Raw genomic sequence first — 18,665 nt, 5'->3', positions numbered from 1 at the left:
AACTCCACTGGCTCCCCAGTCACAAACACATCCAATTCAAACTCCTCACTCACACATACAAAGCCTTGCACAACCATGGGCCAACATATCTGAACAGCTTTCACCAGCCTGCCAGGAACCTGTGGTCAGCCTCAATGTCACTCACACACAACCCTCACATTCAGAAAAGCAGAGCAAGAGATCACTCATTCTCCCACATTGCACCAAAACATGGAACAACCTCTCACAACACGTCAGAGCCTTCTCCTCATTTCTGGAGTTTGACAAAAAGCTGAAGTCCTGGCTCTTCGAATAATCTACGGAGATCACATGCTCAAGCGCCAAACAGTGACAAAAGAAGAAAGCATATGTGAGAAGTTGGCCTGGAATAGGATGTCCACTAATTAAAGTGGGCACCTTGCACCAGTCCAAACAACACTTATGGTGATTTAAGAGGTCAAAGATAACATTTGAAAGCTATCCAAGTGGTAGCTATGGAGAGCAGCCTTTAGGCTTAGTCTTGAAGGAATGTTAAGCAGCTTCTTTTACCAGAATGTAACCTTAATGTAGTGGCTAAATGAAAGGGGAACCACACAACAGTTATAAAAATATGTATTTATTATTATAACACACCTTTAATACCTCACAGTATCTGCTAAACACAGATAATCAAAAAGCACACAATACTGTAGCACTAATACACAGTGGGCTTCAGGGGGAAACCAAACTACATACTAAAATAGTGGTATAAGAACCACAACTAGAGTCAAGACAATGTCTAGAGGTTGTAGAATCACTGGGACTCCGAGGAACCACCCAAGGTGAGTAAGTAAGGACCCCATGGAGGACGGGTGCAGTGTGAGAACATGCTACATACAATTCCATGGGAGAGTCGCAGTTTTAGGGTTTAAGGACCCTTCTAAATGGATTACAAAGAAACCCTTTAGAACATAGAAGGTTGGAGAGCCACCCCACCCGTGGATACCGAAGTACCAGAGTTACCTATCCCAGGGAAGCCGGGTGCGTAGGGTCAAAGTGGTGTCGGAAACCGCGGTCGTTCTCAATGGGAGTCTTCAAAGAAATGCCACTGCTGGGAAGAAGAAAAGTGTCCGGTGGAACCCACAGGTGGCTTCTTGAAGGAAGGAACCTGAAAGCAGAGGGGACAGAGTCTGGGTCACTCAGGAGTGATCAGGGGTTCGGTAGACAAATGCCCACCGATGTCGGGAGCTTCAGGTGTGAAGATGGAGACCATGACTCTGCAGCCACGGGGTCCAGGAGACGTCGAGGACGACCAGGAGGGGGATATGAGCTGTCCCACGAAGGATGTCAAGTGCTGAGGGGTCAGTGTCTGGCAGGAGCACCAACAAGCCTTGGCAGCAGCAACCAATGAAAAAGGTTGAGGAAAGTCATGTCTGGCCCAGCAAGGACCAGGAGACTTACCAAGCAAGGGAAGTCAGGGCAGGCCTGGAGCACCCAGGGGAGCCCAAGAAAATCAGTGATGTCCCTCAAATGGACCCACAGGCCAAAGGCACAGGAGTTGCAAGGTTGACCTCTAACAGTTTCACAAAGTCACAGCTTGCAGGGCAGAATGCAAGGAGGCCGAAAATACGAAATGTGCGCAGAGGCTGGGGCTATCAATAGCCCAATGCACTTAGTTGGGGAACGCCAACAAGCAAATACAATTGCAAAAGTATGCGGTGCACAGGGGTTCGGGTTATGCGGTCCCCACGAGGGATAATGGCCTCAAACTGGGTGAGGGGGCAGCTCGAACTCAAGGAACGTAGGCACCCACCTCCTGTGTTGCTGGAGCCTTCGGAGTACGCAGGCGCTCAGGATCAGCAGACCTGTCAGTTGGGTTACGGTGCCTGCGAATGCAGGGGAGTGACTCCTTCACCTCAAGGGAGATACTTCAGAGGTCTTCAATGCTCCACAGGTCCTGCGCGGAGCCTGTATGGTGCACAGGCACGGCTTTGGACGGAGAAAGAGACGAAGTCGGGCACAGTCGATGTCCAGCGAAGTCCAGACGGTCGAGTTTCAGTGGTTTCTTGCTCAGAATCTTGTCCACATGGAATCTAGGGTCCTAAAGCCAGGTAAGCCCTTTTGTACCAAAGGGAGAGGGTTGGACAGCTTCAGAGGACCCTCCCAGGGGAGAGTCAGGACAGTGGGGAGGCTACTCCCCTGTCCTTTGTCCAGTTTCGAGCAGGAGCCAACAGCTCCCAGGGCTGGTTTGAACTGGACTATGCGCAGGGAAACCAAGTGTGCCCCAGATGCAGACTTTCAGGCACTTTGGAAGTGCACCCACCCATCCCCAATACACTAAATCCTGTCTGGGAGGTGGTCACACCTCCCTGTGACATGATGCCTATTGTCCTGCCTTCTCCTGCTCGAGCGTGGCTCAGCAGCAGGAGGGCAGAAATAGATCTCTGGTCGGCAGCAACCATTTTGTGCTGCCCGGGTCGAGAAGGCTGGTACCGGAAAAACCAGTGACCCCACGAAGCTTGCTTCAGAAGGGTGGAATCATACCTCCACACCGGTTACCGGTGTGGAGGTATGATTCCAAGGTGTTTGATACCAAACACAACATGTTTTGTTAATGCCATTTTCGAGATAGCATTTTATGCGGGCATATAATGCACTTCTACCTATATGTCTGGCTGCGTCACCAACAACCCGGGAGAATGGTCTCCGAAGGCTGCAGAGGGGCTCTGCTTATGCAGGGGCACCCTCTCACGTAAAACCCAGCACCCTGCCTTCAGGATTGACAAGGCCTGCTAGAGGGGTGACTTATAGGTTTTAAGTGTAGTGACCTATAGATATAGAAAACCTATACCCAAAGTAAGTGGTGCAAGCACCAGCTTACACAGGCTGCACATGGCAGGCCTGTAGTTCTATTTTGCACAGCCTCTCATGGGTGGCATAATGCATGCTTCAGGCCATGGGAGGCCATGGGGTACCTATTCCATTGGTACTATATACTAGGGACTTGCAAGGGTACCCTAGTATCCAATCTGAAGTGTACGTAAGTACATGCATAACATTTTAAGGAGAAAGCAGATAGACTGGGGTCCTATTTAGCAGGATCCCAGTTACACTAGTCAAAAACAGTAACATCCAGCAAAAAGTGGGGGTAACCATAAGAAGCAGATCCTACTTTCCTACAGCATGGAAGAAAAATATCTGGCAAAAGTGAACTAAAGGGAAAGTGTGTGAATGGTGGTGGGTGAAAGATGCATATTGTGGAATCAAGACTATGCAGCCTTACTATCTGGCTACCCTGATATTCGTAAAGCTGACACGGGTCTTCTAAGGAGAGCTTTGAGCCGCATCACGTATTGTATTGTTTTACAAATGAAACACTGAGTACCCAATCTCTAACAATTTTGTTCTTGTGGTCCTTGTTTTCCAAGAGACAGACTATGATGAATAGTTCTTTCCCTCTGCAGGTTCAAGGCATACTTGAGCTTAGCTTATTTAACACATGGAGGCAGCTCACTGGATTTTAAATGACCCCTTCTTGTAGATGCCACATCTTACATCTTATGACGTCCACACATTTGAACAGACATTTTCTCTTAACATCAGGCTAACCACCGCTATCATCTTCCAGGCGTTTCCTCAATCTCCTTTTCTGTTTTACTAACACCACACTAAACCCACCATTATTTCTCATCTACAGCAGTAATTCCCTATTCCTCGGCGGGCTACAGTTCAGAATTACAGTGAATGAAAAGTGAATAATCTTTCGGCAACCCCTAAATGCAGGCTGATCATGTTGTTAAAGACACGGATTGGGCGTCGGAACGTTTCATTAGCCAGTTCCTGATGTTTTTAATGCTCCCCACCACTGCAGAATTCTCAAATGAAAGGCTCATGTAGGTAGCTTATTTATTAAGCAAGGTTACAAATCTGGATGATGTCCCACCAGGAGCCTTTCTGCTTAGTCTCCTCATCAACTGTCACTCCTGCCTCCCCGACACTGGATCACATACTCCACATTCTATTCTTACCACACACAAACCTTCCGTTCAAATTATATCACACAGCCAAGCTAAGCACTGACTCCTAATACAAAAGCTTAAGAGCACTACAAATGCTAAATTTAAATCTTTGCTCTGCCTCCTCTTCTGCAGTGTGAAAGTTCAAGGAGTTGTTGTACATTAGCTAGGTAAAGACTAGTTAAACACCTACTCCTCTATTATTACTGACACGTTTCGCTTCCTACAGCCCCAACTGAATAGGATCAGAGTCCAACATCCTTCTCTCTATTGCAACCTATATACATGTGTACTCAGGTGGGAAAGCCTTTTCTGACTGGGAAACTAAGTTAAGGAACACAATTTCACCTTGGAGCTAAACTCCAAAAATCACTTGAAGCTTTGTATAACTATCAAGACTCCGCCCAGTCACCATATTAATAGCAAAAACCTTTGTTAGCCCCTTAGAGTCAAAGCAACAGCATATGCCTTGGGTGACCAATCATCCATAAATTTCACGGACAGTCCGTCATTTCATTGGCAAGTCCGTTGTCCATCATAATTCTTTTTACGGACACCTTTTGCCCGTAATTCTGGGGTTTTCAGGAATCTGCAATGCCTAACGTGAGAAGCCTCAGGAGTTTTACAGCACTCACTGTTGGTGGCTGGCTCACATTTCTTTGAAGTGAAGAGGCTTCAACAGCCCCTCCCAGACTGCCAGTTAGCCCCACTGTCATTCTGCCTGAGGCTGATTCTCATACTGAATGACAACGGGCCATATTGCAGTTACAGCATGTAGTGTGTTGGTGCCTGCATTCTTTTTTTTTTTTTTTTGTTTTTGGTTCAAGACATTTATTGAGCATTGTCAGGAACACACAGCGTCTCGCCAACAACCCGGAGGCCGGCCGCTATCAGGGCATACAGTAATACAAAGCATTTCCAACATGTATGAGTATTACAACAAGTCTGCCAACAGTTCCATCCAAGTGACAAGTGCAGCTTCCGTATAGCTAAATAAATGAGTCTCGAGGTGTTTTAGCTTTTTTTTTTTTTTGTTTCCTTAAATTGTGATATAACCAGTAACATGTGCAGTGTCCCTTCAAACTCAGGAGTGATGGGGGGGGGGGGAAGGGGGGGGGGGGGGGAAGAGGGGAGGGGGCACACGGGCACCCAGGCGGGTATAACTAATCTCGATAGGCAATGGGGGGGGGGGGGGCGGCGGAGTGGCAGAGTCATGAGATCACAAAAGAGGGAAGGGCCAGTCACAGTATCTGAAGCAGCGGGTTAGCAGGCACCAGGGATGTCGCAGAGGGTGTGATTTCCCACAGAGGGTCCTGAACTGAGGGGGGGGGGGGGGCAGGAGGGGGGAGGACAGAGAGGGGGGGGGAAGGGGGGGGGGGAGGAGAGTGGGGGGGGAAGGGGGGGGGGAGGAGAGTGGGGGGGGAGGGGGAGGAGGAGGGGGGGGGGGGAAGGGAGGAAGCAGCAGACATAACATGCCATATATCTTAGCCCAGGGGCCGTATCGCAAGTCTAAAATAGTACCATCTAAGGATCATTACTTCCCAATTGCAATTGCTGTCAGTCCCAGGCAGGATTGGGGGGGGGGGGGGGGGGGGGGGGGAGGGGGGGAGGAAGGAGGAGTGAGGAAGCAGATAACACATCATGCCATATACAGCAGTCCAGGTGTTACATTGCAAGACCATGAACATCATCAACAAAGCACTGTTGCCCAACTTCAAGTGCTGTCATCCTCGGGCGGATCTGCTATCAAATAACATTGTAATGGGGCCCATATATCAGTAGGCCTAGAAGTAGGCGGCAGTAGTTCAGAATAGGTATGCAATTGCTCCTGGCAATACACCATATCACTCATCCAATCCTTGAATTTGGGCGCTCTTCCCCTCCCCCATCTACAGGCTACCCTACGTTTGGCCAAAAGCATAGCTAGTGCTACATATTTGCGGTGAGCCGCTTGGAGAGGTGCAACATATCCCAGAAGGGCCACCATTGGGGATGGATCCACCGTCATGTGTAGCATTTTAGAGAGGGCCTGAAATACCTGAGTCCAGTATCTATTCACTTCAGGACATCCCCATGCAAGGTGAAGAAAATCAGCTCCCGGGGCCCCACACCTGTCACAGGCATCGGTAGGCCTAAGCTGGAATCTGTGTAGGCGCGCTGGAGTGTGGTACAGCCTGTGCAGGTATTTATAGTGGATTATCCTAAAACGGCTGTTAGACGATATGCGTTTAGTTTGCTGTAGGCAAAATTCCCATTGGGCGTCCGTGAAAGTCAGTGCCAGATCCTGTTCCCACTTCTGCCTAGCAGGCAGAGTAGTGTATGTCGTGTTGGCCCGCGTAGATTTATAGAGTGCAGACACCAGTTTAATAGGATGGTCGAGAAGCAGCATGTTGTGCAAGGGAGGTAGTACTGGGGGCTCGCTGGGGAAATCAGGCGTGATAGCTTGCAGTCCATGTCTGAGTCTGACATAATAAAACAAGTCCAGGGGCGTCGGGTGGATACCCTCATATAGATGTTCCCTAGTACGGAAGACGCCGTCTAGGTACAGGTCTCCCCACGTAGTGACATTAATCTTTTTCAATAGTTTATGAAAGCCAGCCTCTTGTAGGAGCGGCAGCTGTGGGTGATAGGCCAGCGGCATTGACGGTGCGTATAGGAAGTGCAAGTCTAGCTTAGACACGATAGAGTTCCATGCCGTCACCGTGCTCGACACAGTGGTAGGGGTCTTGTCCCTCCCTTCAACCCGGGAGTAGAGTGCGCCTTCAATAGGGATGGGGTGTGCCAACCAGTGCTCAGCCGCCAGTTGGGGCATATATCTCTGCTGGCGCACCCAAAAGTACGCATAATGGGCCTGAGCAGCTCGGTAATATAACTCAAAGTCGGGGATACCAAATCCTCCCTGTGAAAATGGCCGGATAAGGATCTCCCACTTGAGTCTGGGCGTCTTACCACCCCACACCAGTCGGAGCAGTTCTGAGCGTAACAGACGAAAGAAATGGGAACCGGGGTGGTATGGAATGTTCATGAATAAGTATAAAAGTTGAGGGAGTATGACCATTTTGACTAAGGAGGAACGTCCCGCCATTGAAAGAGGGAGCGTGATCCACCTGGATATATTATCACTTATCCTGTCCATCACAGTGCCGTAGTTTGCACGAATCAGTTCTTTTCTACTCTTTTCCACATGTATACCCAGGTACTTAAAATCCCCTGTGCTCCAGGCAAGTGGGAATTCAAGTGGGAATTGAACTGTCGAGGCAGTGAGGGGGAAAATACATGATTTCTTCCAGTTGATTTGAACCCCCGAAAGAGCACCAAACCGAATGAATTCACGGAGTATGGGATGCAAGTTTTCACTGGGGTGGCGAACATAGAGGGTGATATCATCAGCATACAGAGAGACGAGCAGCTGTCTCTGAAAGCAACGCAGCGCCCTGTCCTGATGATGCTGACGCAGCTTAGCCGCCAGGGGTTCAGTGGCTATGGCAAAAAGAAGGGGGGACAGGGGGCATCCCTGTCTTGTTCCTCTTGTGATGGGGAAGTCCGATGACAGTTTCCCATTTATGAGTACTCTGGCTGTTGGATATACATACAATAATTTAATCCAGGAAATAAAGAGAGGCGGGAAGCCCATTCGCTCAAGTACTTTAAACACATAGTCCCATTCGAGCGAGTCAAACGCCTTGGTGGCGTCTAAAAAGATGGCTGCCATCGGGAGGTCTTCATGGACGGAGTCGTATACTGAGAAAAAGGTACGGAGATTATGTGATGTAGCCCTTCCAGGGACAAATCCGGCCTGGTCTGGAAGGATAAGTGCAGGCAGGAGGAGGCTGATGCGTGTTGCAATCAGTTTCGCGAGGATTTTAACGTCGCAGTTTAATAAGGACAGAGGCCTGTAAGAGTCGCAGTTTGAGGCGGGTTTCCCTGGCTTAAGTAGCGATGTAATGAGGGCAACTCTCATGGAGGCAGGGAGTTGGCCCACCTCCAATGCGTCCTCAAAAACTTCCCGCAATACCGGCGCCATGAAGTCAATATACGTCTTGTAGAATTTTCTAATATGTTTTTAATTGACTATTTGTTATATTGAAATATAATCCTAAAAAAACAAAAACAAAAGAGAAATACACCAAAAAACTATATAAAATATGTAATTTCTCCCAAAAAAATTGATTGATATGAATAATACATAATAATAAAATTATAACAGAAATTTCCAATGTTTGGAGACTATCATTATACAGTTGGACTTTCTATTTTCAATTATATATCTAGACTGTATTAACTTAAGTACAATTGGTATGTGTCACTTAGCTATAGACTTTCCCTAACTCAATTCTATAGGTATGCCATCTAAACCGGTGGCCTTACCCGATTTCATGGCCATGATAGCTTCCCTGACCTCATCTAATTCAAACGGGGCGTTCAAGAATGACCTCTGCGCATCACTCAACCAACCCAGGGAGACATCTGCCAGATAGTCATCCAATGTGAGTTCACCATGCCTGCCAGTGGAGTACAGTACACCATAATGGCGCACGAATTCGTTAAGGATTTGGGTGGTGTCTCTAAGCATTAGCCCCTCAGCCGTCTCAAGTTCCAATATTATCGTCGGAGCTCGCAATAGTTTGACCGTCGCTGCCAGAGCTTTCCCAGGCCTCTCACCTTCCCCATATCGTCTAGCCACCCAGTATTTGTTCCGAAATTTCACCTCGCGAGCAGCTTCTGCAGAGAATTCCGACAATTTTTCGCGAATGGTAGCGAGGGTCGTATTGTCAGGATTGGCTCTAAGGCAATTTTCAGCACTGCGCAAGTCAGCCTCTATGCTGCGTAATCGGGTCAGTATGCTCTTGAGTACTCCCGAGCCCTTTGATATACATAAGCCTCGGAGTGTGGCCTTAAAGGCCTCCCATATGGTCGCAACGTCCTGGACAGATTCTTTATTGCGTTAAAAAAATTCTAGACACTCATCACGGAGTTCCTCTTGGAATACCGCATCCAACAACATAGTGGGCTGCATGCGCCACGCCGTCACCGGGGGGCCGAGCTCAGAACCAGCCAAGGTGATCAAAACGGGGGAGTGATCGGAGTACGTCCTGGGGAGATGTGACGCATGTATCAGCGCTGTAAACAGTTGTGAGGTTAAGAGGAAATAATCAAGTCTCGCCCATGACTTAGCCTGTGCTGTAAAGTGTGTACCCTCCTCTCTAGGTCCGCAGTGTGACCTCCAGGCGTCAACAAGATTGTTACTGGCAATAGTCGCTCTAAGGACTTCGCGCCCATCCGTATAGTGGTGTGGGGCGGGGTGTGATCTATCCAGAGGGGGGTGTAGTGTCATGTTGAAATCTCCTCCCCATATGATGTGTTGTGGTCCTATCTCAACTATAGCCGCCCATAGTGAGGTAAAAAATTGAGGGTCATCCGTGTTGGGTCCATAACAACAGACAAGTGTTACTGACATGTGTCCTAGTCTACCCCATAGCAAACAATACCTCCCCTGGTGATCTACCTTGGAGCCAGCAGGCCGAAAGGGTGTGGACCTCTTAACTAGAATGGCTGTACCTCGTGCATATGATGAGTAGTTAGAAAGATCGAGTGAGAAGCCCACCTACTCCCAAAGGCCTGTGATTTGTGAGGCGCAAAATGCGTCTCCTGTAGGAAAGCAATGTGAACATTATGACGATCAAGGTAGCTCAATATTTGTCTCCTCTTCCTATGATCCCCCAGCCCTCTCACATTCCAAGTAATCACAGTTAAGCGCGTGTCATCCATGTAGCCGTTGAATACAATAATTGCAGGAGTAAAGCTTGGATGGCAACCAATCCATCCTTAGCAACAAACAAATCATCATCCAGTCGGACCAGCCCATCGCCCTCAAGTGGAACCAAAAAATGGAACAGAAAGGAAACGACCCTAACCCCCCCGCCATGTCCCCGCCATGAGTAATGTGCAGTACACCTATCCCGCCCCGCACCCCCAGGTCAAAATCAGGGAGTTTTCCATAGAGCATATACTTGAGCTTATCACACAACATGCACATGTCAAAACTTGAACCCCAACAGAAGTCCCAGCAATCCCCTCCCCCCCACCCCTCCCCAACAACCCCAGCAACCTGACCAGGCTGGAAAAAGAGCAGACAGTTCCCAATGTGTATCTGTACATAATAAAGCATCCCAGAGCTTGCAAAGTAGGGTCCACATCTTTCCGTGTTAGCCCGCTCTACCCAGTTATCAATCCTCCACCCCCCACCCACTGAAGCCACCCCAACTTGCCAGCATCCCATTCCCACCCCCCACCCATACCCCAAAACAGTGCTAAATAGCAACCAACAAACAAGCAACCATGTGAATGTCATTGGGGAACACCCAGTCGGGGCCATCAGAGGTGCACGTTCCACCACCCCCAGCCATCCCACTCCATGCATGTCCACTCTAGGGTCACCCTCGGAGCGAAGAGGGATGAAGGGGGTGGGGCCTGGCATACATTACCACCTGCAGTCCAACACCCGTCCATGGCACCCCAGGGGCAGCAGCAGCCACTTCCCGGCATGGCGAGTTCCACCTATCCTCGAGGTGAGTGAGGATGTACCAGTCAATTTCAGGAGGATACACCGAAGAGAGCCAGCCGCCACTTATTCTGGCCCAGATGCATTGAAGTCTTCAGCTTCCGCAGTCCTCTTGGGTCGTTTGGGCAGGGTTTTAAGGTAGTCTTCGACCTGTTGTGGATTGAGAAAAAAATGCTGTGAACCCTGATGAGTGACTCGTAATTTGGCCGGGTACAGGAGAGCATAGTCAATGTTCAAGTCACGGAGCTTCCTTTTAACAGCAAGAAATTTCCGTCGTTGTTCTTGTACCACCGGGGTAAAATCAGGGTATATCGAGAATGGCACACCATCATATGTCAGGTTCTGGTTCGCTCTAGCTGCTCTGAGCGCCGCATCACGATCTCGGTAATTGAGCAGGCGTGCAATAATGGGTCGCGGTGGAGTCCCTGGTTGTGGTTGAGGCCCAAGGGAGCGATGTGCGCGTTCCACAATAAAGTGAGGCGAAAGAGCTTCTGCCCCAACTGTTGCTGTAAGCAGTTTCTCGATGTATAGTTCCAGCCTCCCCGTGTTGGTTGATTCCGGAATGCCCGTGACGCGCACGTTGTTCCGCCGGCTCCTGGCTTCCAACTCCTCGTTCTTGGCAGCAATTACCCTCAGGACATTGTCCATTCTGGCAAGGCGGGAGTCATGTGCTGCGGTTGTGTCATCATTCACCGATATTCTGCGTTCCGCCTCAGATATGCATTCTTCATGGACATCCATCTTTTGGGCAATGCTGTCCATCCTGGACGTGAGTCAGTCTACCTTGTCGACCACTGTCGCAAAGCCCTGTCGCATTTCTTGCAGGATGGTGGCCATCTCCGGGGTCAGCTGGGTCGATGTGGAGGCCTCCGCGACCGGGCTTCGGGGTGGCACTGCTTCTCCTGTGTGACGTGTCCCCTTTTTCTGCGGCGCAGTTTCAAACTGCAGTTTGGGCTGTCGACTGTCTGGCTTCCCCATATCGGCAAATCTATATATGGACTTCCTGCGTCCCAGCGCCGTTTGCACCGCCGTCTTGAAAGGGCTAGTGAAGAATATAGTGGCCACACACCATGCAGTGCGGTGCAGCAACGCCGATCTTGCAGCTCGTGTGCCAGGTATTGGGGGCAGCTGAGCAAGTGCTGGCGGGGGTGGCTTTCAGCGTGAAATAGTGCAGTGCCGGTGCCTCGCAGGAGAATGTGCAGGAATCTCGGCAAAGCCGCAGTGTTTTTCAAAGGGGTGGGAGCATCCCCATTCCGGCTCAGTAAGATAAGGTGTCCCCTCGCGTCCAGGCGTTCTTCGTACAGTGGCAGGGCAAGAACCAGCGAACCAGATATCAGCTCCACTTCAGGCCGTGCAGCGTAGTCCAAGACTCCCCTGCTCTAACCCCAGCACCCGGTAATAGTGGCGCCCCAAGGTCAGTCTTCCCAATGATGGCGTGGAGCGAGGAGAAGTGCAGAGAGAGATGGCAAGGTGCAGGACTCACCCAGCAAATATTAGGTCCATCCTGGGAGCACCGATGAGGCACAAAACTGAAGTGCTGGTAGCTTGTAGGCTAAGTGGCAGAGGGCGGGCAGCAAGTTCGCATACCGTCAGGGTCTGGGCGGGCCGGTATGGGTTACGGGCGCCCTGCCGGTAACAGCCGGCAAAGCCAAATGCGCCAAAATACACTTTTTGCCGACAGCAAAGGGGAGCCTCAGCCCAGTAAATTCGGCGGGAGCACCACACCCCCTCTGCCACTGCTCCGCAGATACTGCTCACCGTGATGCCTTCCGCCGCCAATCTCCGCCGCCGCTCACTCTGGAAGCCCAGGGCGGGCCACTCGCCAAGGTCGCAGGGCCCTCCCGCCTCGTGGTGAGCCGGGGGCTCGCGTAGATCTGGGAGCCGAGGTCCGACACCGCAGCAGGCAGGCTCCCGTCAGCCGGGGGGTTCCGTCAGCCGTAACTTCGGCGTCCGAGGGTGTAGAGCCTCCAAAGTCACACCGATTGTGAAGTGGTGCCAGCTGCCCCTCCGTGGGGATTTTCGGGCGGGTGCGTGCAGGGAAAGTAGGATTAATTCAGGATTATTAAACCAGGCTGCTGGAGCCTCACGAAGGTGTGGCCATTCAGCTAGTGCGCCCTCTAGCGCCTTTCTGGTGCCTGCATTCTGCTTTTGAAAAACAACAGCTTACAACTATGGTGGAATCTATACGTTTTCAGAGACACTCATATTGGAAGTGTTCTTGTCAACCTATTAAATAGTAAAATTCTGTCTGATGGTCAGAAGGATGAATAAAGAACAAACTAAGTTCAACTTAAGTGCAACTGTAACAGGAGCCATGCTTTGGCGTACCCAGTGCGCTGCATTTTGAAATAGAGGACAGGGCTAATGGCAAAAACTTCTGTGTACTTTGCCAGCCTGCAATTATTATGCAACCATAAAAATGTTAATTTAACTCTGGTGATTAAGGTATCACCTTGAGATATCTGAGCTTTGTCTGATACCTGTTTTAAAGAAGAAGAGCAGAGGGATAATGTGCCTCTTGCAAAGCACAAAGTGTAACAAGCAGTTCAAAAAATAGTTTTTATATAGATAGTTCAGTGGGCTCATTTGGATAATAATAAGTGTGTATTGGTAAGAACAACCCCCAACCACTATGTTATATTTTAAACCCAGAGTTTGCATTTCTCCAGACCAAGCATTCTTAACATATAATCGGGGCAACTGGAATTATTCACTTCTCCGGCCGCTGTTTTTTTCTCATAATTATTGATTTGTCGCATTTACCATATAGACTTTTATCTGTTGCATAGTCTGCAAATTTTAACAACAAAAAATGTTTCTAGCTCACATGGATCAAAAGTTACTAGAAGAGTGGCAAATTGTGTTCATGCGTAGTGGAAGGCCCTTCAATGGTCATCTTTCCGTTGATTATTTATGTATTTCGTTGTTAAGCTGGAATTGATTAGGGAAATATTTGCTAAGACTGTATTACTAAGTTTCCACGTATTAAAATTAAAAAATAATAAAGTAATACTACAAAATATGTGCTGCATTATGCCGCATAATATGCCTTTACTTGCTGTATAATGTGGTCAGTCCTGCCGCATAATTCCAGTGGCCCTGCATATAATGCCTACCGGTATGTATGACATGGAACTCCTACATCTTGCAGCCCTCATTGTCTTAAGTAACATTTCCAGTACATTGACTTACACACTTATGAGTCATTGTCTCTGAATAATATGTATGTCATGTGGGGCGCTCTTGACACTACATTGGGTTGAGTACCACTATAAAATAAACTAAATACTAATTGGAGAGAGTATATGGAGAAAAGTGGAACACTGTTGAATACTGGTACTGAGGGAATCCTTGGGGGAATGAGGTCTTTGGGTGGGCGGCACCAACAAAGATTGTCACACCGGTTGGGACCAGCAGTAGAGCCAGCCCTGTCAGGGGCGTACTTGTCATTCCTGTAGCCTTTGAGATGCCCCAGGCCCTAAGACAAAACCACGTCAGGAGCCGATTGTGGGATGGACTGGTAGTAAGACAGTCTATGAACAGAGAACGTTCATTGTATTGTAATCCCTGTTTCTGTACAGTTTTTATTTCAACATTTCTAGTTAATGGAGAATGAACAGCACAATTAGAAATGTCTAACATAGCATGACTGGTGTGTACTAATCCTAAAACTTCTACTGCTCCACTGTAACCTGCCAGGCAAGGCCCTCGTGAAGCAGTCTTGGAAGGATTTCTCCCTCATTACCTGCTGCCGCCATACCGGTGGTCTGACAGCCATATTTTGAGTTTGGCAGTCGGACTGACGCAGTCCCGCTGCAACTGCCAGGGAACCACCATTCCCCAGCGATGTTGCAGCTGTGTGAGGCAGTAATAGGCTGGTGGTGCAGCTGCGGCACCGCCAAGCACATTACGAGTTTCTTCAGTGCTAGCCTTTTTATGGCGGTGAACTGGCCATGAAAAGGCTGGCGGTGAGGAAACCAAGGGTGCCTCAGGGCCATGGGGATTTATGCAGAGGGGCACATAGTGTGCTGTGCAGGAACTTGCTTTGATGTTCCCATTGGGGTGCCTTTTTAATAGGCACCGCCATGGGCACGCCAAAGGACTGTCCGCCAGACAAGAACTCGTAATCTGGCCGGCAGTGAGCTTTGGCAGTGTGGGAGCGGGGTGGTGCCGTGTTGCCCGCTCCCACACGGCCAAACTCAGAATCAGGCCCTTTGTGTTCAAGAATTGAGGGCATATGTCAGGCAGTATCGTCTGACAACTTTCTGCATATTCCTTTCACATGTGGATTAGTGTTTACGAAATTCTTTAACTTTGCAGTCAAAGACAGAATAGTAAAGTGGACTAGTTGACAGTCTTGCTGTGGTGGTAAAAGGCATGTGAAAACAAGGGCTGTAAGCTGTCAGTTTTTTTGTAACATGCAACTTTTAAATACCTGTTAATCAACTGCGCAAATGTTTCAAAACATATCAGCAGTTAGGAAACCAAAAATGGACCACTTGTTTGTAATTTAGACACTTTACTTGGTGATGTTCAAATGATACATATTTGCTGAAACCACATTTCCACACAGTATCATTGGTGCACCATATAGTTTTATCAGTAAAACTGCATGTTGTCATTTTGCTTCCATGCAATGAAAATGTTCTGTATGTAAAAGACTTTTGCCTCCTTCTGACCTACAATAATGTCTCAACAGTGTATACAGTTGCTAGTCTGTAGCTCACTACTGTGCATCAATGAGAATCTGCAGTTTACAGCTCACACAAATGAAACAGACCAATCAGTATACTATTTCCCATATACAGATAAAATAAGGAGGGCTGAAATAGGCTAGCCAGGGCATTATGCAGTATTGTCAACTCCTACTTAATCATTCTGGTCCACAATAATGCCATAACGATCAGCAATCTGCAGCCAATTATAGTTCATGCAGGCTAGTAAATAACCCTTTTCCTGCGTAATGCTCTTACCCTCACATAAGACCCGTCTGCTATGGGTCTTATTCATCACTCAGTACTGTACCAGCCCCTAAACCAGTCATCAACAGCTGAATAGCCATGGAATACCTAAACCAGTCATCACCAACTGAACAGACATGGAATACCTAAACCAGTCACCACCAGCTGAATAGCCATGGAATACCTAAACCAGTCATCACCAGCTGAACAGACATGGAATACCTGAAACTACCGGACACATAAGATGGCCACTCGAAGGACTGCACTCTAGTCCAGCACTGCAGGTCCCAATTAGATACATTCTATACATGCTGCTTTACAGCTCACAATGGCACTCAGATATTAGATGCTAGTAACAACATCCGTCCAAGCAGATCTTTCTGACCACTTCTCTAACTAAACTTGCCTGCTCAGCACCATGAACTGTAAATAAAATATCAGACTTGGCAACGCAGTGCAGCAACTATATAAATAGATTATGATCATATGAAATACAACAAAAAAATAAAAAAATCGGCTTAGTTGCCAAAGCTGCACGCATACCAAAAAAACATGAAGTGCACAATTGTCTCAACCTAAAATAAACTCATTTTAACTTGTACTCATGTGGATTGTCTATTTACTCACTTATATACTATTGCGCGACCTTCTCTGATGTTTCTGTAAAACGTATCTGGTGTCCTGAATTTTGACCTTCTGTTGTGAATTTTGACCATTTGTCCTGAATTTTTACACTCACCGTTCTGAATTTGCACCCATGGCAGTTGGTCACCCTACATATACCCGCAATCATTGCCTAATTTGTGCCGGTGCTTAGCACTGGCACTTATATCTCAGGGCCGGGTCTACACTCTAGTCGAACCCACGTGCAATTGAGCAATAATTGACATGCGCATTCTCAGAGTATGTGCCACCGTTCCAGCCTCGCACCATCCCTGTGAAGATATCAAACATCAATGCATACGCGCGTAAACTATTTCGAATCTGCCACCCACCTAAATGTGACCCACACACCTCACATTACCGCCAGAAACTGAAACTGCCTGGGGCCTGGGCTGGGTCTAGACGTAGGTCACCAACACCGTCAAACCCCATTTCCTTTTTGCAGTCATTCATTGGTAGTGCGCAAACGTAATGCACTATCAATAAACGATTGCAAAATATAACATTAGCCTGGCACCATCCCTCCTTGGTGAATTGTGAAGATTGTTCCCCAAATAAGACCAGACCAATCAGTAGTTGTTTTTACCCGCGGTCCGCCCATCACACTGCGCAGCTGCAGCGTTAATCATTATCACAGGACAGAAGCAATGAGCGTGTCAAGAAGCAGGCCTCCTCCGTTGCTGATTAATTTAAACTAAGAAGGCTCTCCCGGATTCAAGGTAAGTAATTGATGCCTTTAAAATTAACCCACATTATATTTGTGTACAATTCAAGCTTTGAAATGTACGATCATGGTAAATAATAGTGTGGGGCCCATGGCAGCAGCTCTTCCTGTACTACTCCTGCTGGCTTTTAACTTTTGCAGTGAAATCTTTTTATTAAGTTAAAAGCCAGCAGCAGTGGGCCTCACATGATAAAGCGTGATTTTGCATAAGGAGCAATTTGAATGCTTTGTAGACAAATATCACACTGAACCCTAATACACAGCTGATGGCAGAAAAGCAAGACTATCTGAACGTGCTACTAGACAAAAAATTGCCTCCAGTTGCATGTTCAGGTAATCGTGTTTTTCTGTAATCAGCTGTGTGCCATTGTTCAGTGTTATATACAAAGCATTCAAATGAGTGGAGTGGAGAAGTTAGCTCAGTTGATTAATGCAATTATTGATGCTGGCTAAGTGTACTCAGATTCCAACAGATGCACTCAGCCTTTCATCCTTCCTTCTGTTATTTAAGCCTTGAAACTGGACTACTCATAATGTTCGCCAATTAAATATAACATTTATTGTTGCTGCTATCATTTCGAAGTGAACTTCTCAAGGTGAATGTTCTCCTTGTTGAGATAAAACTTTATTTATCTTTGCTGCACAGGAAGAAGAAATAGTGCTGTTTGTGGTACAGCTCAGCATTTTGTAACGGAGGAGCTCGCAGCAAACAACGCGCTTTATGAGGAGGAGGAGGAGGGGGTGATTCCTCACAGCCTCCCCTGTGAGCACAGGCCTAAAAAGGCACAGTTACTACATCGAGTCGCCAGGGCAGCCTTCATTGGTTGCTTCTGTTCCGAGTTGCAGCAAAGATGCGTCTGATCACTCTGCCAGAAGGCAGTTTGAAAGGACTGTGATTAATCCCTGCCCCCCAAGCCATTCTTATAGCTTTGGGGCCTGTGTTTGCACTGTCATTGGCAGGTGGTAGGGGCAATGTGTGGTGCAAGCTGCAGTGGCCCTCCAACAGGAGCCCCAGCACTTATTTTTATTTTACAAATTAAGCACTGCCCGCAATATACCAAATGCACATTACATAAAACACACTCGAAAATAACATAACAAAAGGCAACAAAATACATACATCTAAATACTTCTGAAATTATGACAAAACAGCTGTAGACCATATGAAATCCTAACCGAATGTCCCATTTCTCCAGCAGAGAAGACCTGCTCCATTCTCAGGCTGTTCCCTGCACGCCCACCTTCCCAACACATAAAACCCCTGTCAGACCAGGGGGTGTGCACAAGGGCGAGCCTTACCTCCCACTTCCAACAGACGATCCAATGACGATGCTTCGCCTTCCTTCAAATCCAAACCGATTTCAAAACACCAAGGTCTCCGGTATTGAAGGACTTTTTTGACAGACTTCAATACCCAAAGGCAACCGGAAAGCACGTTTCTATTGATTGATGGGCGAATTGAACAATCACAAGCCACAGTGAGTAGGTGTGCTGCGTCCGTACAATGTGTGATTGGTTAGGAAAATAACCCGCCCCAAAAAAACAGTCCTATTTCCTGCTCCGGAAGAGATTATTTAGCCGCTCCGGAAATGATGGATCTATTAGTACTGAGCCTTTTTCGGACCCTGTCACAATCTCTTTTCTGCTCGACTGTCTTTGAACTCTGGACTGACAGCGCCATCTGCTGGAACAAGAAGCGAGAGCTTCGAGGCTCAGCACAAGGTCATTTACGATGATTGAGAGTTGTACGGAGAGGGCAGACAGACGTGGAAAGGTCAAAA

General features: G+C 47.9%; 1 protein-coding gene across 3 annotated transcripts in view; it reads right to left on the bottom strand.

Annotated features, from left to right (window-relative positions):
- The window catches only part of NDUFS5 (NADH:ubiquinone oxidoreductase subunit S5), a 103,687-nt gene that overhangs the window by 71,420 nt on the left and 13,602 nt on the right, over positions 1 to 18,665 (bottom strand). The window contains exon 1 of one of the 3 annotated variants that reach the window (XM_078680760.1): positions 18,184 to 18,401. The exons of 1 other annotated variant lie outside the window; for it this stretch is intronic. Coding sequence is in view for 1 of the 2 variants with exons in the window: in XM_078680759.1 (XP_078536885.1) it covers positions 18,005 to 18,047 (43 nt within the window). In the remaining variant the exon portion in view is untranslated. Of the gene's footprint in view, positions 1 to 18,004; positions 18,144 to 18,183; positions 18,402 to 18,665 lie in introns of those variants that run through there. One more of the 3 variants, XM_078680759.1, reaches the window with a different exon arrangement.

The sequence above is a fragment of the Lissotriton helveticus genome, chromosome 3_1, assembly GCF_964261635.1.
Source record: "Lissotriton helveticus chromosome 3_1, aLisHel1.1, whole genome shotgun sequence".
Classification (NCBI taxonomy): domain Eukaryota; kingdom Metazoa; phylum Chordata; class Amphibia; order Caudata; family Salamandridae; genus Lissotriton; species Lissotriton helveticus.
Note: the sequence above shows the minus strand (reverse complement) of the source record. Positions and strands in the feature narration are given on the sequence as shown.